Source organism: Macaca thibetana, chromosome 17, assembly GCF_024542745.1.
Source record: "Macaca thibetana thibetana isolate TM-01 chromosome 17, ASM2454274v1, whole genome shotgun sequence".
NCBI classification, from domain to species: Eukaryota; Metazoa; Chordata; class Mammalia; order Primates; family Cercopithecidae; genus Macaca; species Macaca thibetana.
In genome coordinates this window covers 77,212,754-77,239,537 of record NC_065594.1, presented here as the reverse complement: position 1 = coordinate 77,239,537, position 26,784 = coordinate 77,212,754, and the positions used below count along the sequence as shown (strand labels likewise).

Below are 26,784 nucleotides of genomic sequence, written 5' to 3'. Positions count from 1 at the left end.
TGTGGTGTCCTTCCTCTAAAACCTCAAAGTATTTTACAGACATTATCAAGTTAATCCTCCAAGGTAGGAAGCAGGTATTTTACAGATGAAAAATCTGAGGCATAGTAACTCCTCCAAGGTCATGCATGGTGTGGGTCAAGGGGAAGGGTAGAAATAGAATTCTCTTCCTAAATCCAGGTCATCTTTTATATTCACTAGAATACACTGAACTTCCTGCATTAAAAGTTTACTTGTTTGTTTGACTGTAAATGTTTTGTGTCAACAATGGTATGAAAATAAGAACAGTATTTAAGATTTAAGATATTCTCCAAATCAGAAACTTGCAGGGCAGGATGGGTGAATTTTAGATTACTGCTTGAAAGCCTAATCACCTAGGAAGACTGAGGTTCTTACAGGGAATGACCTGTATGAGCACATGGTCTTCTCTCTGTTGTAAGATTCATTGTGATAAAGGAGTAGTGCCTGGCAATAAAGCCTAAACACTGTAGAGGCAAAATAGTGCAGAGTTGCAGCTGAGTTAGGACCGGGGCTAAGGAATTTTGTCATGACTACTACAGGGTGATCCCTGAGGAGGATTTCTGGCAAAACTAGGAAATCTCAAGTTGGTGTCTGAGTGGGGAGGTAGGAGGTGGGAGGGGCGATTTCAACCCTTTCTTAGAAATAGCTGTCTTACTTGTGGTGGTCATAATTATCATACACGCATCAGGAAACTCTGACCATGAATATTATATTCATGCATGTTGTGGAGAACTGAAAGAAAACTGTATTGAAAGCTTTGGGGAATTATCTGCTACTGGTTCAGTTCCATGAAAAAAAAGTAATACATGGATTTAGATCATTGAAGACTGGGTGTCATGTAGGTGCCTGAGAAGTAGTTTCTTGTGAATATAGGAATGTCCTCTTAGAGTTTCAGAACTGACTTCTGAGATATTAGTTGGAGAATTTGAGATGTGTAGATCTTTATTCTCTGTGGAGCTGTTCACGCTGGAGGGCAAGTTTTTGCCTGAACTACATTTTGATCAAGCTAACATGACCTAGTCAGGAAAGGGGGCTATTTAACTGGGCTACAGCCATAGTCTTCAACAAATGTGGGCCAATACATCCAACTTAAACCTTTCTCCAGCCCTATTCTCTCATCTTCACAATCAAACTTCTGGAAATCTACCTGCACATAAATGTTTACTTCCCTATCCCTACTGAGTCTTCATTCCTCTTCAATTTGGCTTTCATTTGACCTCTGCATTTAAATTGTGAATGCCAATCACCAGGAAAATCCCATATTGCTGCAGCCAGCAGGAACTCTCCCATCCTCACCTCACTGTTCCTGATTCTCAGCAGCATTCAGCACTCTGCCCTTCCCTCCATCGGAAGCCACTGTCTTCCCTTAGATTTTTGATCTCACACACACACACACACACACACACACTTTTCTTTCTGGCAAGTCCCTTTGTCTACTTTGCTGAACGACCTTCCTTCCCTGAACTCACTCTCTCTATGCTGGAGTTCCTCAGGACTCAGTCATGGATCCTTTTCATCTATGCTGCATTTCCTGTGGTGTATCGTTCACTTCGTGGGTTTGGATTCCAGGAGCTTCCATATTTGTGTATCCCACGCAGATTTCTTCTCAAAGTTCCAGGTCCTTTCCTCTAAATGCCCCCCTCACCTCTCTGCTTCGATGTCTCATAAGTGTATCAAATGGAACAGGACCGAACTTTGATCTTTTCACAGAAACTTTCTACACCTCGGTCTATGGCCACACCACCCTGAAAGCGCCTGATCTTATCTGATCTCAGAAGCTAAGCAGGGTCGGGCCTGGTTAGGATTTGGATGGGAGAAACTTTCTACACCTCAGGAGATACCTGATAGGCATCACCATCTAAGTAGAGCTCTAGTCTGAACTGAAAGTTAGGCCTGATACCCCTTCCCCTTGTGAACTTCCCAGGTCCAGCTCACCAATCAGCCAAAGCAATCCTGCTTCTAGCATGCAGCTTGCAGTCATCTGTTTGTCTGTCACAACTGCCACATCTGAAGTCCTGGTCACCATTATCTCTAGGCTGGCCTATGTGATAACATCCTACATGGTCTTCCTGCTTCCATTCTCGTCCCTCCTTAGTTCATTCTCCAGCTGCTGGCAGAGTAGATCTTTCCAAATGCAGGCCTGGCCACTCCTCCGCTGGAAACCATTCAGTGGTTTCTCATTGCTTTTAGGATAAAGGTCCCCTGTGGTCTAGTCTCTGACTACCTCCCCAGGCCCTCCTACACCTCTCTTCCCTGGCACCATGATACAGACAGATTAATTTTCTTTTCTTTGAACTGAACACATTACACATTTGTCCTATTTTTGAGCTTCCCACAAGCTGTCCCCTTGGCCTAGAATAATCTTCACCTCACTTTTTTCATCTTCCAGATCTCAGGGTATATGTCACTTCTTTAGAAAATGCTCAGTTGTTATTTTACCTACCTCCCCATGCCATCAAGTCAGTTTCTATTTTTAATCTCACTGAACTGTACTTTTTCATTCATAGTACAGGTTGAGCATTCCAAGTCTGAAAATCTGAATCCAAAACGCTCTAAAATCCGAAACTTTTCAAGTGCTAACATGCCCCTCAAAGAAAATGCTTCTTGGAGCATTTCAGATTTCAGATTTTCAAATTTGGGGTGCTCAACTAGTTAATGTAATCCAAATATTCTAAAATCCGAAAAAAAAAAAATCCAAAATCTGAAATATTTCTGGTCCCAAGCATTTTGGATCAAGGGGTACTCAACCTGTACTCATAAAAAAAATGGCTGAGCACGGTGGCTCACACCTGTAATCCAAAAACTTTGGGAGGCCGAGGCGGGTGGATCACCTGAGGTCAGGAGTTCAAGACCAGCCTGCCCAACATGGCGAAACCCCATCTTTACTAAAAATACAAAAATTAGCTGGGTGTGGTGGTGCGTGCCTGTAATCCCAGCTACTCAGGAGGCTGAGGCAGGAGAATCACTTGAACCCAGGAGGTGGAGGTTGCAGTGAGCAAAGATCGCACCACTGCACTCCAGCCTGGGCTACAGTGCAAGACTCCATCTCAAAATAAATAAATAAATAAATAAATAAATAAATTCTAATTGTATTTTCTATGGATATTTGTTGAACATTGACCTTTCCCCCTTTCTTGTAAACTCTGGGAGAGCAGAGATCTTGTCTGTCTAGGTCTATGGGGCACATAGTAGGTGGTCAATGTGTTGAATGAATGTTCTCTGCCATTAGTAAGAAGTGTGCTGGGAGTGATTTGTTTCTAAAATTTAATAAAATACCCAGTTTGTGAGTTGCTCCATTTTAGAGTCAACCATGGATGGATTCAAAGTTACACCTGGCCGGGTGCAGTGGCTCACGCCTGTAATCCCAGCACCTTGGAAGCCCGAGGCGGGTGGATCAAAAGGTCAAGGAGATCAAGAATGGTCTGGCCAAGATGGTAAAACCCTTTCTCTACGAAAAATACAAAAAAATTAGGCGGGTGCGATGGCAGATGCCTGTAACCCCAGCTACTCAGGAGGCTGAGGCAAGAGAATCGCTTGAACCTGGGAGGCGGAAGTTGCAGTGAGCCAAGATCACGCCACTGCACTCCAGCCTGGGTGACAGAGTAAGACTCTGTCTCAAAAAAAAAAAAAAAAAAAAAAAAAAAGTTACACCTATAAAAATGCCCTCTTATTTTTCTTTCATTCAAATGTGGAGCGGAGGGTCTCTTGGAGAGCTTTGCTGTGCCACGCATGTGAATACCAATGGTACTGCAAATAATCCACAGCTCCCACAGCTGCACTGGGCTAGGATCAGTCATGTCACTTTGGCTTCAGTCCTGGATGTGGCTGAAATCCTTAACCAAATTAATTCCATGAGCCTCTCTCTCTAAGTGGCCTAATAATGCTGTGAATATTGGAAATGCATAGCTTATGCATGTGTGGCTCCCTTACTCAATGCCACATCTCTGCCTTTCTATAACACTCCCATCCTCTACTCTCTGCATACACCCTGTATATACTTTATGTTATAGTTATGATGGACAATTTTCTATTCTTCAAGTACACTCTTCCCACGTCCCAAATGGGATGCTTTTCCCCCTCTGATAAAATCTTGCTTCTCTTTCAAACTCCTAGGCAAACTTCTCCTACTTCGGAAAGTCTTCTTTCTCCATATCCTTCGTAACCACCACCTGGTGCACATGCTGGAGGCATAATTCATTGTCCCCTCTCCTTCACTCTTGAATAGCTTTGCCCAGACCCTCAGGTACTGTTTCATCCTCTGCATAATATTTGGTTTTCACATCATTATGAACTCTTTTGTATTCTCATTACTGGCTCTGGAACCCAGAACATAGTACGGGTTCAAGGTATGTTTGCTGAATTGAATGGAATAAATTTTGTTGTGCTTATGCAGATATAGATGCCACTAAACACTGATCAATCTTTCACCAAGTCATGTGACAATCTGATGTAACATTTACACATTTCTCATCATTAGGCCATATCTGGACACTGTCCCCTGTTCTACTTATTCTGTACTTTCAATGTAATGAAATAAATCAAGGAAGGATTCTGTGGGTTGCCTTTGTTCTGATCAGTTGAAGCATTTCACTAAGGCACCAATTCTATGAACAAAGACTTCTCAAATGTTTTCTGCTTCAGTTGCACAAATATTTCAGCTGTCATATCTGTGAGCCAGAATTATCTGGGTAGTTCCGTTAATTATGTATTCCACTTTGCAGTGTAGACACAGCCTCAGTTTTTCCATCTGCAAAATGCAAATAACCATGCCTGCCACTAACAGAACTGCAACATCTTGAAGAATAATGAGATAATGTCTATAAGAACATTTACAGTAACTTAGAATAAACCTGTCAGAGAAATGCCAAGAATTATTATGCTGCTATTTTTGTAAGTGTGTGTGGTTTTGCCACTTTCCTAACATAGAAAAGAAAAAGTCTAACTACTTGGTTAAAATAATCCCAATCAAAAAAGAAAAAAAAAAAAAAAAAAGAAAACTTCCACCCGCGGCAAATGTACTAGGGCATCAACTAGGGCAATAATGATCTTAGCATGGTTTGGGAGAAGACTCTCATATTTTGCATAACATTTTATATTAATATCTTTGCAAACTGGAGGCAGAATTCCCAAAATCCAAATTCACATTGTGTCAATGGGAGAATTTTAGTATCATATCAAAAGCTTTAACTATGAATGGTTTTTGATCAAGGGCAACCTTCAGGAAAACACAAAATACTTTTTTGTTTTATATTTAAGTTTATGTAAAACATTTATAGAAAAATCAAAATCTGTTCATTTAAAAGTAGTGGGTCCTCTATGTACCAAGTTGTAAGAATTATTTTTGAACATCTTCACTTGATTTGCAGAGGTTTCAAATCAACAATGATGAACAATGAGTGATTATCATCTTTATCATTTTAGAAATAAAGTTGAAAATGTGGCTTATAAGAAAGAAAATCAGAAGCAAAACCTTGAGCTATAATGAACAATAAAATTCCTGGTACGGGTTTAAGTGGGTTAAAGATTATTTTAATTTCCTTTTAATAAAATTATTTTCTCTTTCCTCATTTAAGAGAAATGTGAAAATTCTTAGCAGTTGAAATACCATTTCAGAACACTAGATCCACATGTTTGTTCACTCTGATATTCATGTCTTGTAAGAAATGGAAACCCTTCTAGTCACCGTATTGGTGTGCCAGGACCCACTTTTTGGCTTCCAAAGCCCACTGTATTGAGGGTTGCCAGACACACTTAAGCTGTTCCTAAAGAATCCACCAGAGGGCGGAAGTACACAACCACAGCAGCCAATGCAGCCGCATGGGTCCTTCACGCAATACATTTCATCAACAAAAATCAGGTCATTGCATAAGGGATGTTGTTTATCCTTGCTTTGGAAATGTTTAAAAGGCTTCCAGGTGAAATATTTTAAACTGATGATTCTTTCAGTGATTTAACAAATCAGTCATTATTGGGTTGGAGAATTAAACATGTGCTGGAGGGCTTCCGGGTCTTTTGGCAGGCTTAGCACCAGAGCTCCATAGGTATTCCCAGGACATGGTAATGGCAGTAACATCCATTCTTCAGAAACAGGCTTCTCCTTTTACATTTTTCCCCTCGGTATATTCTTCCTTAATTTTTTTTTTTTTATCATAAAATATCTAGTGGCCAAGAGGTCTATAATGAGACACTTTGTAGAAACCACACAGGACATTAACGTAAGTTTACCTTCTAGTAATTATTTTACAAATGTGTTATCTCAAGTAGATTACATGTTAAAACACTGCTATGCTGTAACAGCACTGGGATGTCACTAATTAAAGCTGTAATAGGGCAAGAGTGAACCCCTAATAAATACTGCATTAGAGATTTCTTCTACAAGTCTGTGAATTTAAGATAGGTTCAAAACTAAAATAAGAAAAGTAAACACTGAAAAACCACTTTGCTCACATAATTTATATCTTAACTAAAATATGTATTGTTCACAGGTTACTAATCCATTTCAAAGTGTAGATTTTATACAAAGAATATCACAGAAATATTTTACCTCCCTCTGATGTTAACTCTGATAAGCTATGGGATTTAAGGAAATGGATAATAAGCTGGAAAAGTTCAAACTTATGGATTTGAATCAAAAACCTCTTTTTGTTAGAATTGTTATTCATTTATATTTACCTTAATTTCACTGTTGTGGGCTGAAGAATTTTGACTCACAAAGAACTCAATGGATGGTCTTCCCACCAGGGCTTACGTTATCCCCTGCTTCTAACATTGACTATAAGGTGAAAACCGAAGTCAATTACAGTGACTATCTTTGCATATGGTGTGCGTGTGTGTATCTGTGGTTAGAGATGTCGGTGCAAATAGGGGAGGGATGACATGCTTTATACTTTTGTTTTTTTACTTTTATCTGACTTTTTGGGGTCATTTATTCAAAAATTCACTTTTATCTGCTCTTTTCTTTTTTCAGGAGAACTCTGTGGTATGTGTATATAGAGGCAGGTCTGGGTGGTAGAATGTGATGTAAATGGAGTTGGTCACAGGGAAACTCAGTTCTTTTTCTCATTAGTTGTGGCACCTTGGAAAGTCACTTCTCATTTAGGGGGCCTCAGTTTTCTCATCTGTAAAACAATCATCTGGATGAGGAGATCACTAAGAGTCCTTTAAACTCTAAGATTCTATGACTATTACAATGGATCTTTTAGTGGAATCATAGTTAATGCACATGGTACGTAATAGTATCAGGCATTGGCTTAGACACTGAGGATAAGAGCTCTATATACTTGTGAACTTGGTGAAAGTTGAGAAGGATGGAGAAAGAGATAGAATGGATATAAAAATATGAGTAGAGAATTGCTTTAATTTGAATAGTCTCATTGTTTTAGTGCTCTGAATAGAAATAGAAAAAAATGGTTAGTATTTACTGGAATTGCTATTTTTTAGGTCATTCACAGTTAACGACAAATTTCAACTGTCACACATAAAAGGTCTTATTTACATAAACAATTTGACAGGGCTTGTGTGAATACGAGAAACCAAAAGCCCTAACTGCTCTCTGTTTCTCATGGGTTAAATCTGTCTTTTCAATCTATCAAATATTTGGCTTTAGAATCCTAACAGTCTTTAGCTATCATTCAAAGTAAGGTAAATACATTTAGATAGCTAGGACAACGATGAATTTCAAACTGTATTATACCTTCAAAAGCAAACTAGATGCCACCAAACAGCTTAAAGAAATGAGAAGAAAGCACATGACCAGAAGGGCACAGGACATAGGGCAGTAAGGGCACATACCTGTTGGAATGAACGCGGCGTGTTGCTGCAACTGTGCGCTGGTGAGAGCCTGCTGGTAGTGCAAGACGCTGGGGTTAAAGACCGCACTGGTACCATTGCTTTTTTCAAGTGCTTGTCTCTTTGGTAAAGGATGAAGAGCACCAGGGGGAAAGGCCTAGAAATGAAGAATTCGATAAGATATGTCTAACTTAAAGCAAACACAACTTCCGTGTTCATAGAGATCATCAATTGCAACATTCTTTTTAAAAATGACAGCTAAGGAGATGCCTCTGCCATGCACCTTAATTTAAACAGCGGCAATGTCGAATGAGTGAGAATTTGTTATTGAGAGCGAAAGCATGATTTCTGTAACCCAAAACGGTAGCATCTCAACTAAGGAAAAGAAAAACTATCAAGCAACAACAACAACAAAAAAATGGCTTCAGCTTTTAAAATGAGTTAAACTATTCTAAGGGGGAGGAAGCATTGGTGTTATTATTAATACCTATTCTTTTATTTAACTAAATGGCAATTTCTTGAATTTAAAGGTTAATAAGAATTATAATGAACATTTTCTGAGTCAAATAATTTAAATTTGCTTCACTCTTTTGGAAAAGGTATTAAAATTTGTTAGGATTAATTTATTTCACAGATTACGTATGAGAATGAGATGGCTAAACACCTTATTGGATTTTTTCCATAAATTAATAATAATGATTGTTCGCAACCAATATTTTACAAGTAATACAAATCTCAGATGGTTCTCTGAAAAGCTACATGCAAAGCGAAAGGTGAAAGGTCAAAGTACCAGGTCTACAGTTGCTTCGAGAGGTCGCTTCATTGCTTTGGCAGTCGACTGAGTCTTTTAATAACAGGCAGCGAGCACATGATGGCAGTGGGCCAATGGGATTCAAGCGAATTAACATACAGGTAAACAGCAAGCAGAGGTGCATCATGGGAACGGCATTGCATTGTGGATAGGTGAGAAGGAAAAAAATATTCTGAATGCAATATACAACGTACAAAACACTAGGCATGCACAACAACAAAAATGTTCTCTAAAGAAATGAATATTACACCTTAAATTAGTATTGAAGCAAAAATGCATCTACTATACCTTAGTTAAAAGCATATAAGAGAGTAAAATATAGATGTTTGAAATTCAGGAAAGTTAATTAAAACAGCAGCTTGCATACACACCATAAGCATTTTTTATATTGCTTCAGAAAAAAATGCAAAATTTGTAAGGGCCATAGGATCGAAGAACTTCTGATAAGTTAGTTTTCAAATATGAAACAATGAATCCATCGAGTAAGGATAAGACCCAAGTTGAAATTTTTCATAAAAATAATTTAAAATTCATAGCTAGCCTAACAAAATGAAGTGGCGAACTGAGACAAAAAATTCAGGCAAAAAAATATTCAAACACAAGATTATTTAGGCGAAACTGTTGGGTTTGGATCTTTATTTTTTGTCTGAATCATGTGGATAATTGTCTCAATTCTTGTCTTCACTCTGCTAGTGTGAGTCTTGTCATGTGGACTAAAGTTCCAAATTTAGTGTCTTGAATTTAAATAGTGAGTTTCCAGAATTCCCCACTTTTATTCCATCATCCTGTTTCTAACAACCAACTTATCATCCATTCTGTTTTCTACTACATTTGAAATGTTCATTTCATTTATCTCAAACAACTTACCGGATTATACTAAGAAAATACCCTTTAAAAGGTATTTAGTGTCCCCCGGTATCAAAATAATTTCTATTTAGTAATTCTATTTGTACTTTTAGCTACAGTCAGTGAGCAACCCCATTAATGAAAAGTGGAACTCTTGGAAAGAACACATACAACAGCTAAAAATAGCAAACAGCTAAAAATAATAGCAAAGAACTGCTTGAAAGATTAGAAGTAAAATAATATCTTTAACTTAGAACCATAATTTTGGGAAGACAGTTTCATTTAAACAACTGAAATAAAAACAAATATGGATTGATTTAGACCACGATGAAAAATTTTCCTATTCTTTGTTAATTGTTGTAAAAAAAAAAAACAAAATTAAAAATTCTATGATGGAATTCTATGCAAATAAATAATTCAAAGGAATTGCTCCAATGCAAATAAAAAATGAAATACCCTTTTCTATGTTTAGCACAATAGGTAAATCCCTAAGGTTTGTCTAATAAATACAAATATTATATTCCAAAGTTTTGAAATAGAACTTTGTCATTTGACATGAGATAGTACTAAACCTTTAAAATGGGAAACAGTTAATGACATTTTCCTGGATAAAGGATGTTTATTATTGTTTTATAATTCAGGATAAAAAGTATGGAGATAATAGGGGAGAGCTGTGGAGGGGAAGAGACTAGAAATAAAGTAGAAAGAACTACAGGCAGAGAAGAGATTTAGAATGGCCAATGGAGAAGAAAATGTTTTGGAAGGTAGTTTTGATCAGGGTCATCGAATAACATGAAATCAATGTTGTGAAAGTACAATTGTGAACATTAAAAACAATGAGCTGACAAAACTTCTGTGTACTGGATATTCTTTCCTTGCATGTAACTTTGACATCATGTAACTTCCATAATGCCATTTTTGTTTCAAATCTTCCATCCTTGCACAGCTTTGCATTGTTAAGCAGTGCAGGGTTTTCTTTTGTTTTGTTTTTCGAGCTTCAGTTAATTTGCGTCAGCTGAAGAAGGTTACAAAGCCTATTCTCATGGAACACATTTAGAACGTGAACTGGATCGTTAAACTCAAAATCATTTTGGCCTTAACTTTCTGGACTCAATTTTTCCCTTCCCGTTTGCAATCCTAAGTATTTACAGAATGAATCCACTAATGGGTTGATCTTTTCCGACATGTTAACTAGAAGAGCGATTGTGTCTCCAAAGGCTGATATTCATGAACAAAAATTTGACTTAACAAGGAACCATTTAATGAAGTCTCCAAGTACAATGAAAAATAATAAACATTTCCCTTTAGGATTGTCACCTGGAAGGTTAATGTTCTTCTTCTGGTCTTAGTGTGATGAAACTTAATTTCCATAGAATTTAGAATAATCTAGGAATGTAAAAAAACTGAGAACACTAGAGTGAGCAGGACAGTGACATGTATCTCTTTCTATCACTCCATGGCATGAGTTTTCTTTATTAGAGGCAGATCTCTCCTTTTTAAGTAAACACTGAGGTCTTGGAGGGTGGGGTGTGCATATTAACATGCTGTTCATCTCACACGGTGAAGCAGGTATGTGGAGAATGTATTTTAAAAATCCATGTGGATGAATAATCATAATGTACCATTTTCATATACAGATGCTCAGTTTTCAGTGATTTTGACTGCTGGCATATGTTTACCTACATTGAAAGATCTTCAGGCTTAGAACAGATCTCATAGATCACCAAGCCCAGTGTATCCTAAGATCCTCCTTAAGCACCAAGACAGTTAATTGAGTCCTCACTATGTATCAGCCACTTGGAATCCATCTGGCTGGCATCACCAACATTCTGAGCCTTTGCTTCTCTGGGCCTCTCCAGTTTGGTGAGCATGGGTGATGAGTCAGAGGAGGTCCTATGGGCAGTTAGGCTTTTATTTTTTTGAATTGAGGACCAATCCACCTGCAAGTCAAGGTAATCGAACCAACTGCCCACATCAGGCATGATAGGCAAAGACCAAATCTGAGGGGTCAGAAAACACTGACAACAATGATCAGAGCTGTCACTTTAAAGTAGGAAAGAAAGTAGACAAGTAGGATGCCAATCAAAGTTCCTGTACAGACTTTCCTCAACAATCAAAACATATCTAGCTGATGGCCGCTTGTCCTGTTTCCTTTTGCAAAATGGTTCTTTCCTTGTGTCACTCCATTTTGGTGTATGTGAACAAAGATTGCTTGTATGAAGATCAGACACCTTTTGTGTTAACACTACCGAAGAAAAGTTCTGTCTGGCTTATTCTCATGTTTAAAAAATTCTGGTGATTGTGATGGTTATGTTTTAAGAAGTATTTAAAAGAATAAGACTCTAAAGGAAATAAATGTCTTTTATTCTGGAGTCAAAACTTTCCATTCTTTTTAAGCATCTAATTAAAATAAGTGGGAAATCTCCAGACAATAATAAAAATTGTACCCTGGAAATGCTTGGGGTTTATATATGGAAGTCATGGATGGAATATTAATATCTTCTAACTGCATTCATCACTCCTGTTTGTCCTTTTAAATAAGGAAATAAAATAATAGCTTTTCTTTCATGAAGTGAGTAATTTTGCCATTAGAGTAGCAATACTTTGACTGTATCCAACAGCACCTAGGCTGGTTTCAAATGAGCGTCTCACTTCAACTAAAAACACATGACAGATTCAGTAATTTTCATGTCATTGTCAGAAAGAACCTGGCTTTTGTTCTGAAACTACATTCCTTTGGGTTGTCTTTGACGATGCTGCAAGATCCTCTGACTTATCAGAACTCCAAATTTGGGCACGGTGTAACAATCCAAGAAACTATGGTAACTAACACTGTTGGCATCCACTGCAATAATCTTTATGCAGCTTGAGGAATGTAACCATGAATGTAATGTGAAAATGTGTACAAGGGTACACAGAAGAGTACAGCTTTGACTTGAAGAAATGCAGCAGGGAAATGACCTGTTTGTGTAAATGGCCATTTTCCCTCTTATCCCCATCAGCCCAGGTCATCTACCACTGACATATACTAGGTACATTGTTCCTTTAATGACTGAAGTATATATTGGTTGCAGATGTTAGAAATGGTCCATTGAGAAAACAGGCAGATGAAATCAGGGCTCAGCCCTAAGGTCATTATTAGTACCTTGATATGTTGTGTTAATAAGTACAGGCATAGGTTGTTTTATTGCACTTTGTTATATGGTACTTCGCAGATACTTCAGTTTTTTAAAATTGAAGGTTTGTGGCAACCCTATGTTAAGTCTATCAGTGTCATTTTTCCAACAGCATGTGATAACTTTGTGTCTTTGTCACATTTTGGTAATTCTCACAATATCTTAACATTTAATGTTATTATATCTCTTATGATGATTTGTGATCAGTGATGTTTGATGTTACTATTTTAATTGTTTTGGGGCACCATGAACCATGCCGCGAACTTAATTGATAAATGTCATGCATGGTTTGACTGCTCCACTCACTGGCTATCACCCCTCTCTCTCCTTCCTCAGGCCTCCCTATTCTCTGAGACAAAATTATATTGAAATTAGGCAATTAATAACTTTAAATGGCCTCTAAGTGTTCAAGTGAAAGAAAGAGACACACATTATTACTTAAAATACATACTCCATATTGGAGCTAGAAATGATTAAGCTTAGTGAGGAAGGCATATCGAAAGCCAAGATATGCTAAAAGCTACACTTCTTGTGCCAAGGTTATCCATGTTGTGACTGCAAAGGGAAAGTTCTTGAAGGAAATTAAAAGTGCTACTCCAGTGAACATACAAATGATAAGAGAGCAAAATAGCCTTATTGCCGATGTGGAAAAAATTTTAGTGGGCTGGACAGATCTAACCAGCCATAGCATTCCCTTAAACCAATGCCTTATTTATTTATTTATTTATTTATTTATTTATTTATTTATTTTCTTGAGGCAGAGTCTCACTCTGTCACCCAGGCTGGAGTGCAGTGGCACGATCTCAGTTCGCTGCAACCTCTGCCTTCAAAGGTTCAAGCGATTCTCATGCCTCAGCTCTTCGAGTAGCTAGAATGATAGCCGTGTGCCACCATGCCCAGCTAATTTTTGTATTTTTAGTAGAGATGGGGTTTCACCATGTTGGCCAGGCTGGTCTCAAACTCCTGGCTTCCAGTGATCCACCCACCTCTGCCCCACAAAGTGCTGGGATTACAGGCAGGAGCCACTATGCTGGCTGAAAACCTAACTTAGAGCAAGGTCCTGACTCTCCTCAATTCTATGAAGGCTGAAAGGAGAGAGGAAGATACAAAAGAACAGTTGGAAGCTAGCGGAGATTGGTTCACGAGGTTGAAGCAAACAAGCCGTCTCTATAACATAAAAGTGCATGGTGAGCAGCAAGGGCTGATGGAGAAGCTGCAGCAAGTTATTCAGAAAATCTAGCTAAGATCACTGATGAAGGTGGCCACACTAAAGAACAGATGTCAATGTAGACAAAAAAGCCAGATATTGGAAGATGTCAACTAGGACTTTCAGAGCTACAGAGTAGTCAAGACTGGCTTCAAACCTTCAAAGTACAGCAGCCAACTCTTGCTAGAAGCTAATGCAGCTGGTGAATTGAAGTTGAATGCTCATTTACCATTCTGAAAATTCTAGGACCTTTATGAATTATGCTAAATTTACTCTGCCTATGCTCTAGAAATGAAACAACAAAGCCTGGATGACAGTATATGTATTGACAACATGGTTTACTGAATGTTTTAAGCCCACAGTTGAGACCTACTGCTCAGAAAAAAAAGATTTGTTTCAAAATTATTACTGTTCATTGACAATGTACCTCATCACCCAAGGAGTCTGGTGGAGATGTACAAGGAGATTAATGTTGTTTTCATGCCTGCTAACACAACAGCTATTCTGCAGCCCATGGATCAAGGAGTTGAACTGTCAAGTCTTATTAATTAAGAAATAAATTTTGTAAGACCGTAGCTGCAATAGATAGTGATTTCTCTGATGGATCTGGGCAAAGTAAACTGAAAACCTGTAAAGGATTCACCATTCTAGATGCCATTAAGAATATTCATGATTCATGGAAGATCAAAATATCAACATGAACAGGAGTTTGAAAGAAGTTAATTCCAATCCTCGTGGAAGACTTTGAGGGGTTCAAGACTTAAATGGAGAAAGTAACTGCAGATATAATGGAAATAGCAAGAGAACTAGAATTCTTAATAGAAGTAGAGCCTGAAGATGTGAGTGAATTGCTACAATTTCATGATAAAACTTTAATGGCTGAGGAGTTGCTTCATGGAGCAGCAAAGAAAGTAGTTTCTTGAGATGGGTTCTACTCTTGGCTAAGATGCTGTGAACATTGTTGAAATGACACCAAAGGATTTAGCAAAGTGTATAAACTTAGTTGACAAAGTAGCAGCAGGGTTTTAGAGGATTGACTCCAATTTTGAAAGAAGTTCTACTCTGGGCAAAATGCTATCAAATAACATTGCATGTTACAGAGAAATCTTTCATAAAAGGAAGAGTCAATCAATGTGGGAAAGTTCATTGTTGTCTTATTTTTAAGAAATTACTACAGTCATCACAACTTTCACCAATCACCACCCTGATCAGTCAGCAGCCATCAACATCAAGGCAACATCAAGGCAACATCTTCTACCAGCAAAAAGATACGACTCACTAAAACCTCAGATTGTTGGTTAGCATTTTTTAAGCAATATTTTAAAATTAAGGTGTGTATATATTCTTTAGACATAATGTTCTTGCACATTTAATAGACCACAGTATAGTGTAAACATAACTTTTATACGCACTGGGAAACCAAAACATTCATGTGATTTGTTCTATTGTGATACTCGCTTCATTGCAGTGGTCTGGAACCAAACCCACAATATCTTTGTGATATGCTTTTACTTGAAGGACTAATATTTTCATATTATCAGGGCCTCATTCCATACCTCAGTGACCAAGGATAGCCACTGGGACCCAGGCTGAATCAATCACAGCATCCTGTCACTGACCACAGGGACAGCCACCAAAATGATGTTTAACTTCTTCCCCCGCCCCAATATCTAATTTGAGCTGGTATAAAAGACACCATTCTCTCCCTTGTCAAAAGATGTAAGAATGCATCCCTATAGATGTCCAAAGCCTTGATCCCAGGTCCTGTAGAGAAGCTGACCTTAGAGAATGGTGTGGCTATAGTAAGAGAAGTAGGCAAGGGAAAGAAGAGAGTGACCTGGTGGGTCTGAAGTTTCTGAACCCAGGCATTCCTGAGCCCATCTCTACTGAAAATACGAAAATTAGCTAGGCATGGTGGCATGCACCTGTGGTCCCAGCTACTCGGGAGGCTGGTGCCTAAGAATCTCTTGAACCTGGGAAGTAGAGTCCAGTGAGCCAAGATCGTGCCACCGCACTCCAGCCTGGGTGACAGAGCAAGACTCTGTCTCAAAAAACAAACAAATAAAGAAATTGTATGAAAAAATATGTTCTTAGTGCCCATCAATCAACACACCAATTATGATAAGTTGGAGCTGGCCTAAAATAATGATTACAATGAAAAAAATCTTACTTCTTATGGGCTGAGATCCTCACTAGGTGGATAGTAGAATGGATTCCACATTGGCAAAATGTGTCAGGGGCCTCATTTGTGCTCTAAAAGAATTCCTTTTTTATCAGCCTTAAGTGATCAGTTTACTCCCCTCCTTCCCATTCCCATTAAAATGAGTTTTGGAAACTACCCTTTTACTAGAACAAAAAAGGGGAGAATTTCTCTATTTTTTATTGACCCTCTTGTGTAGATACATACATCTCCACATATATAGGAATTCACACTCAGAAAAATCAGCATTATGTCCAATAACATAAGCATGAGAAGGACAAGAGGAAAGGACACTAAATGGACAAGAAAAGGACTCAGAGATTAAACAAAAACAGTGATTTAGATGAAGCGCCCTGTTCTCAAGGTGCATGGAAATAAGCAGCTCAGATTGGAAAGGTCTCTATAACCACATGCTCCGCACCCAGTGGTGATTACCTCAGGGCAGACGTTGCCTTTCTTGCTGTATCCCTATCACTGATTGCAGGTCCGTGCCTTAATAAACATTTGTGCAAACAATGTTGAGTAATGGTGAACTTGTTTGTGTGACAGCTACCCTTCCATTTTAATCACTAATCAGTGTATGAGGTGGTGGTTGCTAGCTAGAACAAGGTGTTTTCAAACTGTACTTTTCATCTCTGCAGTCATGGCTCTCCTTCTTGAGGGAGGACTGACCACTGAGTCCTTCATGCCTTCTGGACCCGATTAAGCATTTCTATCATGTCATTGAGGAGCATTTTATTGCTCTCAGTTACTAACTCCAAACTCCTTGAGGGCAAGGAAACCTGCCTGATTTATTTATTCTACCCAGCAAGTGCCAGATGCATGGTCTCATTAAATTTTTTGAAAGAATGAATGCATAGTGCCTATCACATATTAACACAGACTTCTGATAAGCCAGAGAGCTCGCGTGAAAACAAATTAATTAGAAACTTCTGCAACCTGATGCAGAGGTTCTCAAGCTTTGTGGTGCATTGGAATCACCTGGGAGCTTTTAAAAAATGCCACTGTCACCAGGTGTGGAAGCTCGTACCTGTAATCTCAACACGTTGGGAGGTAAAGATGTGAGAATTGCTTGATCCCAGGAGTTTGAGACTAGCCTGGACAACATGGCAAGACCCTGTCTCTACAAAAAAATTTAGAACTTAGATGCGCCTGCACCCAGCTACTCAGGAGGCTGAGGTGGAAGCATCACTTGAGCCCAGGAGTTTAAAGCTACAGTGACCCCTGATCATTCCACTGCACTCCAGCCTGGATGACAGAGACCCTGTCTTTAAAAAAAAAAAAAAAAAAATGTCACTGCTCAGGCCACACCAGACCAATTAAATAAGAAAATAAGAAACTTCAGGCCGGGCGCGGTGGCTCAAGCCTGTAATCCCAGCACTTTGGGAGGCCGAGGCGGGCGGATCACAAGGTCAGGAGATCCAGACCACAGTGAAACCCCGTCTCTACTAAAAATACAAAAAATTAGCCGGGCGCGGTGGCGGGCGCCTGTAGTCCCAGCTACTCAGGAGGCTGAGGCAGGAGAATGGCGGGAACCTGGGAGGCGGAGCTTGCAGTGAGCCGAGATCGCGCCACTGCACTCCAGCCTGGGCAACAGCGTGAGACTCCGTCTCAAAAAAAAAAAAAAAAAAAAAAAAAAAAAAAAAAAAAAAAGAAACTTCAGGGAAAGGGACAGATGTCAGGTCAGACCCTTCAGGTTGTTCCAAAATGTAGCCAAGTTTGATAAGCAGTGTCTAGGCAGGTGCTTCTCAAATGTTAATGTGCATACGAAACACCTGGGGGATGTTTTACAATTTAAATTCTGATTCCCTGAGGTCTGGGGCGAGGCTGAGGATTCTGGAGGCTCCACAGGCTTCTGGGTGATCCTAATAATGGTGCATCTGGTCTCTAAGGGACAGTTAGGCTCCCTGAGATTCTGAGCAGCCTCCCAGGCCATGATAATGATGTACTGCTGGTCTCTAACGACAGTAGGTGACTCAGGGAAGCAAGCCTAGGTCACAGGTCTTTTTTTTTTTTTTTTTTTTTTTTTTTTTCTGCATCAGCCAGGATGGCTCCACTTTCATCTGTTTCATTCATTGCTATTCTGCATAAAATCTCACTGCGGTGGAGAATGTGACCAGCACTGCCCTTGTGATAAGTGCAAGAAGAGGAGAGAATGGGAGTAGCGAAAAGCCAGATCACTCGCTGGGCTTCTCTTAGGCCACAGCTGTCCTCCGCCGCTGCTCCAAGGAGCTGGTTGCCTCCTGGTGCTCAGGTGCAGAAATGCGCCTTTCTTTCCTCTCTCTGAAGCGGTGCCCACCTTCATGTTCATTACAAGGCCCTGAGCCTCTCTTTTTTTTTTTTTTTTTTTTTTTTTTTTTTTGTAAAAAGACCAAATCTACGTCTGATTGGGGTGCCTGAAAGTGAGGGGGAAAATGGAACCAAGTTGGAAAACACTCTTCAGGATATCATCCAGGAGAACTTCCCCAACCTAGTAGGGCAGGCCAACATTCAAATCCAGGAAATACAGAGAACACCACAAAGATACTCCTGGAGAAGAGCAACTCCAAGACACATAATTGCCAGATTCACCAAAGTTGAAATGAAGGAAAAAATCTTAAGGGCAGCCAGAGAGCAAGGTCGGGTTACCCACAAAGGGAAGCCCATCAGACTAACAGCAGATCTCTCAGCAGAAACTCTACAAGCCAGGAGAGAGTGGGGGCCAATATTCAACATTCTTAAAGAAAAGAATTTTAAACCCAGAATTTCATATCCAGCCTCTCTTAAGAAGACCCTAAGTGAGCACACTCAATCTCCGCTGCCCTGGGAGTGGGGAACGGAGCTCAGGGACCCCAGGACTTTCCCTGCACCTGAGGGATTTACTTATTGTGCTGAAGAAGGGCAGGAGGGGAAAACAAAACAAAACAAAAAGGGGGAAAACAACAGCAAAACTTAGGCAGCGGAGCAGCAGGAATAGCAGCCTTCCATGTTTCCCGAGTGTTGGGAAGAACATCCAAGTCCCAGCCCGGAGCGGCCTCCGCAGAGGCGCCAGGGTGCAGGGGCGGCGGGCGGCCGCACTTACCATGACTGTGGCCGCGGCCGCGGCTGCCTGGGCGGCCACCGCAGCTTGGTTGGCTTGGTGCTGCGCAGCTTTGATTTTGGCCTGCAAGTGTGCAGGAGGGTGAAAATATTTGCATTTCTCCCTCATGCAACGCCCCTTTATGTAATCCATACAAACGGTTACGGTGTTGTCACTTGTGTCGATCATGGTGCTGTCTGCGGGGTGTGCAAAGCGGCAGTCGGTCTCTCCCCGGGCACAGTTTCCTCGCTGGAACTCCCTGCATACCTAAGACAGGGAATAAGAGCCGCGCTGCAGAGGCAAGCCTGAGCCCAGGCGCCCCTGCGGCCCCGGCCACCGCGGGAGGAGCGGAGGCTGCCTCGCTTTCAATGGTGGCTCTTGAACCACTGATAAGAAAAGACTGATTATCCAGAACCCAGGTAACCACAATCTCTGAGACACTCATTTGAGTTTTGTTTTACCCCCTTTTCTAGGGTGAAAATCTATATTGAGAAAATAATCCGAAATCTGCAGTTCAGCTAAAATAACAAAGGAAAAGCAACAAGGCCTCCATTGTCCCTGGGTGGCAAATTATGCAGCTATCTATCTATCTATCTATCTATCTATCTGTCTATCCATCCATCCATATATCTATCATCTGTCATCTATCTATTTATCCATGCATCCATTCCTTTATCTATCATCTACCATCAATCTATCCAATCATCTATCCATCTGTTCATTCATCCATCATCTATTATCTATCATCTATCAATCTATCCATCTATTATCTATTATTCATCTATCCATCCACCCATCCATCCATCCATCCATCCATCCATCTATTATCTGTTAATCGATCATTATTTTAATGGTAAAAACTGCAATTACTAATGTTATCTACCATTTATCTACCTACCATCCATCCATCCATCCATCTATCCATCCATCATCCATCCATCCATCATCTGTCCATCCAGCCATCATCTATCATCTACTTATCTATCTAAAATCTATCAATTAATTAATCATCTATCTAATCTAGTTACCTGTGTATATACTTGCTTACCTACCAATAATCTATTGTCTACCAATCACCTATAATCTATCTACCTCTCTCTATATCTTCAATCTCCTACTCGGATGACAATTCTGAGAATGCTATAGGTTTTTTTGTGTGTGTGGAGGGATAATTTCACCATCGATCAAGCTACCAGGTCATAGCTGTACAAAAAGAATCAGGGAAAATGACGACAAACATGTTCCTCCTCTCTCTGAGGAGGTGGGGTGGGGTGAATCTGAACATTCCTGTTTCCCACTCCTTCTCTCCTGCTCTACAAAGATAACATAATCATAAATCAGAAGAACAATATCTAAGATACCAAAATTTTCATTTTTAAGGTCACTATACTATTTTTGACAGCACAGAAAAGAAAAAAAAAAAAGACAAAAGAGAGAAATATGGCAAGAGATATAGAGAAAGAAATGTAGGGAAATAGTTTATTTTTAAAATTCTTTAATGCTAAATTATCCTGAAATCTCAAGTAACTAGGATTCTCCACCCCTGAGAATTCTGGTGGATCAAGATTTTACTGTGTGAAAAAATATTTCTTTAGAATTTGAAGAGTATTCTTAATTATTCCCTGAATATAGATAACATGAAATAGCATACATAACATATGTATATTGCTTGTATAATTCTTCTCTGTTTATAAATATTAGCAGGAAATAATTATGCATAGAATTGTAAGTTATTTCTTTTTAGGCTCCAATTCCAAAGTGGATATGTAAGTGATCATCATGTTGATCATTAGTGATGTTATATGAAGGGCCCCTGACATGAAATTCAAGTATTGTGAATGTCAGACAAACTTAGGAAATACTGTTTCACTGACCAGTTACCAGGCCAGGTTGAAGGTAACAGCATGAATCACCAGATTGTTAATTGTTTCCTCCTACTTGGATATTAGCCAACATTCTATCTTTAGTTCATAAAATGCACAAAATAAAAAAGCACTAAGATGTTCCCACAGATTCTGAGCAAGCCTTCCTCCATCAGTGGAATGACTTCTGTCTGATAGCATCATAAGTGTGGACCAGCCCTCAAGCTCCTACCAAGGTGCTCTGTGTGCAGCTCACTTAATTCCTGGTTTGAAATGAACCAAAAGTCGCTCTGCTAAAATCATTGTGATTCATTTTTACATGCCTTTGTCTACCAGCCCTGTTGGGAAGGACTATTTGTTCCCAATTCCGCTGATTTAATTTGTTTTCTAAAATACAGTCACATGCTGAACACAAAAGCTCCGTGGGTCCAGCAGGTGGAGCCCAAAACACTTTTCCAGTCCTGTGAAAGGTCTATACAGTAATTGACAAGGATAGGCTGGATCTTTTCAAAATAGTAACAATTAGAGTTTCATTCTCTTCATCTGGGCATCCAGATGGAAACTAAATTAAAAAATAAATATCCTATAAAATATTTGCAGTTTGAAATTCTGAGTTTTAAAACTTTCACAGGTTATTAGGCAGCCACATTTTATTGCCCTCAAAGTTCATTGGGTTAATATTTAAACAAATACACATTGAAAGAACATTCTCTAATAATCCCACTAACAGAAAGCACTGTGTATTTACGTCCTAACCGGATGCGTCACCTAACACCTTTAATCAGTAATGAAATTAAAGGAGCTCTCTGAAAAATCTATGAGAATTTTATACACCCTTATAAAATGCTGTAGTGAATATCACAGGGATATAGCAGTAAGATAGATGAGTTCTATAGCTCTGATTAAAGAGAAATTTTACCTAACAAAGTACAGGAGGTTTAGTTTGATTCATAACTTAAGAATGTTTTTTTATACATAGGAACTTGTTTTCTTGAATGTTATAGAACAATTGAGGTTAAAGAAAAATCTCAATTAATAACTAAATTTATGGGCCGGGTGTGGTGGCTCATGCCTGTAATCCCAGCACTTTGGGAGGCCAAGGCTGGTGAATCACCTGAGATTGGGAGTTCGAGACTAGCCTGACCAACATGGAGAAACCCTGTCTCTACTAAAAATACAAAATTGGCCAAGCATGGTGGCACATGCCTATAATCCCAGCTACTTGGGAGGTTGAGGCAGGAGAATCACTTGAACCTGGGCAGAGGAGGTTGTGGTGAGCCGAGATTGGGCCATTGCACTCCAGCCTGGGCAACAAGAGCAAAACTCTGTCTCAAAACAAAACAAAACAAAAAACTAAATTTACTTATCCTCCAATTTCCCCTGTTTAGCAACAACACAATCAGAACTAATATGCCAGAACATACTAGAGCAGCCATGCTTGTTCTTGAGATATTGAAATATGATCATACCAGCTGGTAAATAGGTGTAGTCCCACTTCCTCCCACCACTCTCCCTGGGTGTCCTTGGCTGTCCTGGTTGCTGGGCTCCTGCCCACCAGTTTCCAGAACTTTCCAGGGTCTTGCAAGGGTTAGATCTTGACATGAGGAGGCCTTCAGGACCTGGAGCCATCTGTATAGGCTGCATCATGATTGAGTCACTGTTCCATTGATTGTTTAATGTTTTTCCCTTAAACGCATATTCCATGCAGCTGATTTTTGTTTGTGTTAAAACTAGTCTTTTCCATAGACTAATTTCCTTTATACTTGGCCTTAACTTCAAACCATAGAGTTATAAATGCATGGGTTTTAGGTGAGAGTTTATGTGTGTGTGTTTACATGGCTGTTTTGCAGGACTGAATTAACATCTTACAAGCAATCACTTATACAGAAGTATACTTCTACCACAAATGCATCTCAAAACACAAATAGAATTGAAGTACCTCCAGTTTGTCAGTCCTGAGAAGTTTCTGAGTTGCAGTTGAGCCCGGGACAGTGACCGGTGGACTTCCGGGAACAATAACAGGTGTGGTGGGCAGAATTTCCGTTGGGACTAACCCAACTCCAGGGGTTACAGGTGCTAGGTAAGGAGCAAAGCTAATAGCTGTATTTGTCCCTATCGCGGGACCTACAGGAAAAGTGGGCTGTTAAAGGAAGACAACACAGGAGAAAGAGTTCTTTAGAATAAAACTTTAAAAAATTACCAGGAAATGTCATTTAAGCAAAATGTATTCATCATATACTCTTTACGTTAGTTGTATAGCTCAATGCTGACCTGTAATAAAAATGAAATCTATGTAGACCCTCTCTTCCCCAAACCATATAGAAATGTGAGAGAACATCATAAAAAACCTCTAGTTACAGGAACTAGATTAAGCTTTTGTCCCTATGAAAGTGTTCTCAACAAAAGAAAATAATTTCGACTCCAATTACTCAACATTCTAAACTATTAAATGTTATAACACTAAGGTAGTAAAAGCTATAGAATACCAACTAATAATCTTTGATTTATTCTACATGTTTCTCAAAGGGAGAGGAGTCACGAAACCCTTTGATTACAGGCTGATTTTCAAGTTGGCCAAGTCTATGCATTTTCAAACAGTGGGGTTACTTGCAATTTTATTTTGCCCAGACTTATCAGTATGTTTCCATATTCCATCACTAGCATGTATATTCCCAAAATTCAAATGTAGTTTTCAAATAAACCTACAATTTTTTGCCCTAGTTCAACTACATCTAGATCCAGTCAGTCTTCCCTTCCTGAAAGATTTTCTGGAAGAGTTTTTTAATCAAACAATTTTTTGATTGGCCATTAAAAGTTGGTTTGGTTTTCTAGGTCACAAAATCAACACAGCAGTGACAAGAGCATACAGAACCTTATTAAATTTGTTCTCTGACCCTATATTCCTCATCTAGGAAAAAAAAGAAATATGCTAGTGGGTTGACGTGATGATTAGTTTTAAAAGCTCCACCTAATAATATGTAAATAATTCTGCCTTTTAGAAAGGAAATAATGTACATTTAAGAGAACAAACCTTGTTAAGTAATTTAAAATGCTGAAGATTTTTCTTAGAATAAATTGTACACCAAATTGGACCTGAATGCTTCTTTTCGTTTGTTTGGTTGGTTGTTAATTACAGATGATTTTTAACCTATTTGATTTCAGATATTTGCAATTACATATTAATGCAATTTTTTAACACTGAACTTTACTGTTGCTTGTCACACTTTTAACGTTGAACTATGCTGTGTCATGCTTGTTCTCTGTTTCTACATTGTGGGTGACATTTTTCTTGTCTATTTATGACTGGATGAATTATTTAACATATGGGAAAAATAACAACCTACGTTTAGTAAACATACTTTTTCTTTATAGCAGTAACAGAAAAATATTTCTTATGAAAAGTCATGATAGAAAAGAGTAAATTATTGATAGTTTGTGCAGGCATTTATCAGATAGGCAGGAGAGCCTATTTTCAAAGTGGCTAGAAGGGGTAGTTCTAGTGGTCTTAGAGGGGTCCTGGCTCAGTACTCCCGCAAGGAGCTCTTAGATCTTTATGGCTCCGACGTAAAATCCATTTTGGGAGAAAGTTGCAACATGAGGTCTGAATGTGGGAAATAGATGGCAGTTAGGATTTTTTTCTTCCTTGACTGTCAACAAACATTTATATGTGTATGTTACTCACTGAGTCATAATTATAGAAAGTTATGATTTTCAGTAACTGTAGCTTTTATAATTTAGTACTACTGGAGAAAAAGCCAAGTGATTTAAATGGTCTAAGGACTATGTAATGTTAGGATTTTTAAAAAGAATCAATTCTGAAAGGTCATAAATCACAGCACATCAGTGATTCAGTGGACCAGCTCTGTCAGAAATGCCTGGGGGAGATTTTACAAATAGAGAGAAATTCTGACCCAATAGATCTAGGCTGAGACCTTGATATTTGAATTTTAGAAATTTTACTAGGTGATCTGATGCGTCGCCAAATTTGAGGACCATTGTCATATGTGAGGAGTGAAAATAGTATTAAAAAACTTGCAGTAAATGTGTAATTTAACCCAGAGACTAATTATCAACATAAACATTTAGATAAAAGAGCCCTCCCCCATACTTCCATTTTCATTTTCTCTGGAAGCAAATTCTTATCCTTCCCAGACCACAGATCATTTGAAGCCAGGGTTAGTGTGGTACCATAAATACGGGTTGTACTTTGCCTTGTCGACAGGATTGAGAACCTCAAAACTCATTTCCCGAAACCATTTGGGTATCGACAAATATATTCCAATTAGCTAACTTTTGCCTTCAAAAATCTATGTTACTTGTTCATCTGATTTCATAGTCTAAAATGAGAGTTCCAGTATGTTTTATTGATGATGGCAATAACATAGTTCACAGAGAAATAGTATTATTTTAAAGTAAAACCATAGATTTTAGACTCAGAGAGACCTGAATTCAAATCTAGTGGTCTGACACTTACTACCTTTTAACCTGAGGAGGAACTTAACCTCTCTGGGCTTTCAGTTTCTTATCTGCAATGAGGAAGTGAAACTACTTAGCTGGAAGCGTTGGGCACAACAAGGTGTTATTGCGCTCCTATTTCCCATGGTCAGAACTCAATAAAAAGCAGCTCTCATTACTACTGTAAAAATCAATGTTGATCAAGGGTTTTTTGGCCTCAAATTATCTAACAGTTCTACAACAGGGATGTAATGAGCATAGCAGTACAGTAAGGGTATGAAAGTGAGTAAAATTATAGCAAAAATTTTCTCTTTCCTTTTGAAATGTGGACTGAAAAAAATATTTTCTGTCACATGAAACTGAAAGTTGCAAGTTCACAGGCCTTACGAAGACAAACGCAGTAGGATATGTTCCTTTTTGATGTAGCGTGTTTTTCATTGAAATTGATTAGTTAAAATATATAGTTACGGTGATTTGCAGAGAGGCTCACTCCGTGTTAATATTATTGTGGATAATAATGCTTTACATCTGTGAAAGGTTCTGGTCGTTCTCAAGGCATTCTCACACTTGTCTTCTTTAATCTTCTCAAATCCATGAGAAGCAAGTGCGGCAGCAAGAATTGCCCAGCCTTCCAGGTGAAAACAATTTAGAGGAGAGACACTAAATGGATAACCCAAGGTCAATGCTGCAAGGCAAAGTCAAGGCAGAACACCCGGGACTCCTGGCCCCTAGTCTGAGGCCGTGTCCAGCCTTTTGCGATTACTAGATTTTGTTGGTTACTTCTTAAAACAAAAGACGAAAAGCAGCCCCCTCCAAATCAGTTGCCCGTATGTTTCTGGAGCGAATGCAGAGAGCGTTGGTGGAGAGTTGCACAGGAACGTGTCCCACAGTCAGCCTGGGCCGTCTGCAGACAGGAGGTGTGGGGCCTGCTGCCTTGGAAAAGTGGTTCTCAGATCCTGAATTCAAATTAAACTCCTGAGGTATGATCTCGGCCAACAACGGATCCCGGTGTCTGAGTTTGGTTCTCAGCCGGCGGCTGAGAAAAGAGAAGGGCAGCACCTTCCAATGATTCTGTTCCTGGAAGCGTACCAACTACAGCTTGGGAGAATTAGCCCTGCAGTTTCTGCAGAAGTGCTGTTGCCAGGCTGTCTGAGACAGGATCCATTTGGTCCACGTCATCTCTCAGCTCAAAGGCACAGCTAAAGAGGCCAGAGGACAAGATTCGCGGGAAGCCTTCTTGAAGAAAATCGCTTCTGAAATGCTGGTCTTGCGATTTCCTGCCCCTGTTCTCCACTCCACCTTCCTGTGTTTCTCTCCGCAGTCTTCCATGCCCTGCTCTCCTTTCCAGGACATCAGGTCCAGG

The 26,784-nt window shown here is 39.3% G+C and overlaps 1 protein-coding gene and 1 long non-coding RNA gene across 11 annotated transcripts in view; one reads left to right on the top strand and one right to left on the bottom strand.

The window, feature by feature from the left end:
• The window catches only part of MBNL2 (muscleblind like splicing regulator 2), a 171,730-nt gene that overhangs the window by 29,497 nt on the left and 115,449 nt on the right, over positions 1-26,784 (bottom strand). For 4 of the 8 annotated variants that reach the window (XM_050765985.1, XM_050765986.1, XM_050765988.1 and 1 more), the window contains exons 4-7: positions 22,906-23,106; positions 19,108-19,371; positions 8,597-8,650; positions 7,810-7,963 (exon numbers count right to left, since the gene is read on the bottom strand). In XM_050765985.1, the coding sequence (XP_050621942.1) occupies positions 7,810-7,963; positions 8,597-8,650; positions 19,108-19,371; positions 22,906-23,106 (673 nt within the window). The remainder of the gene's footprint in view (positions 1-7,809; positions 7,964-8,596; positions 8,651-19,107; positions 19,372-22,905; positions 23,107-26,784) is intronic. The other 4 variants (XM_050765990.1, XM_050765989.1, XM_050765992.1 and 1 more) reach the window with 1 other exon arrangement.
• The window catches only part of LOC126940231 (uncharacterized), a 134,524-nt gene that overhangs the window by 67,524 nt on the left and 40,216 nt on the right, over positions 1-26,784 (top strand). Inside the window, exon 4 of one of the 3 annotated variants that reach the window (XR_007720673.1) lies at positions 4,132-5,242. The exons of the other annotated variants lie outside the window; for them this stretch is intronic. This is a non-coding gene — a long non-coding RNA (uncharacterized LOC126940231). Of the gene's footprint in view, positions 1-4,131; positions 5,243-26,784 lie in introns of those variants that run through there. 3 annotated transcript variants of the gene reach the window in all.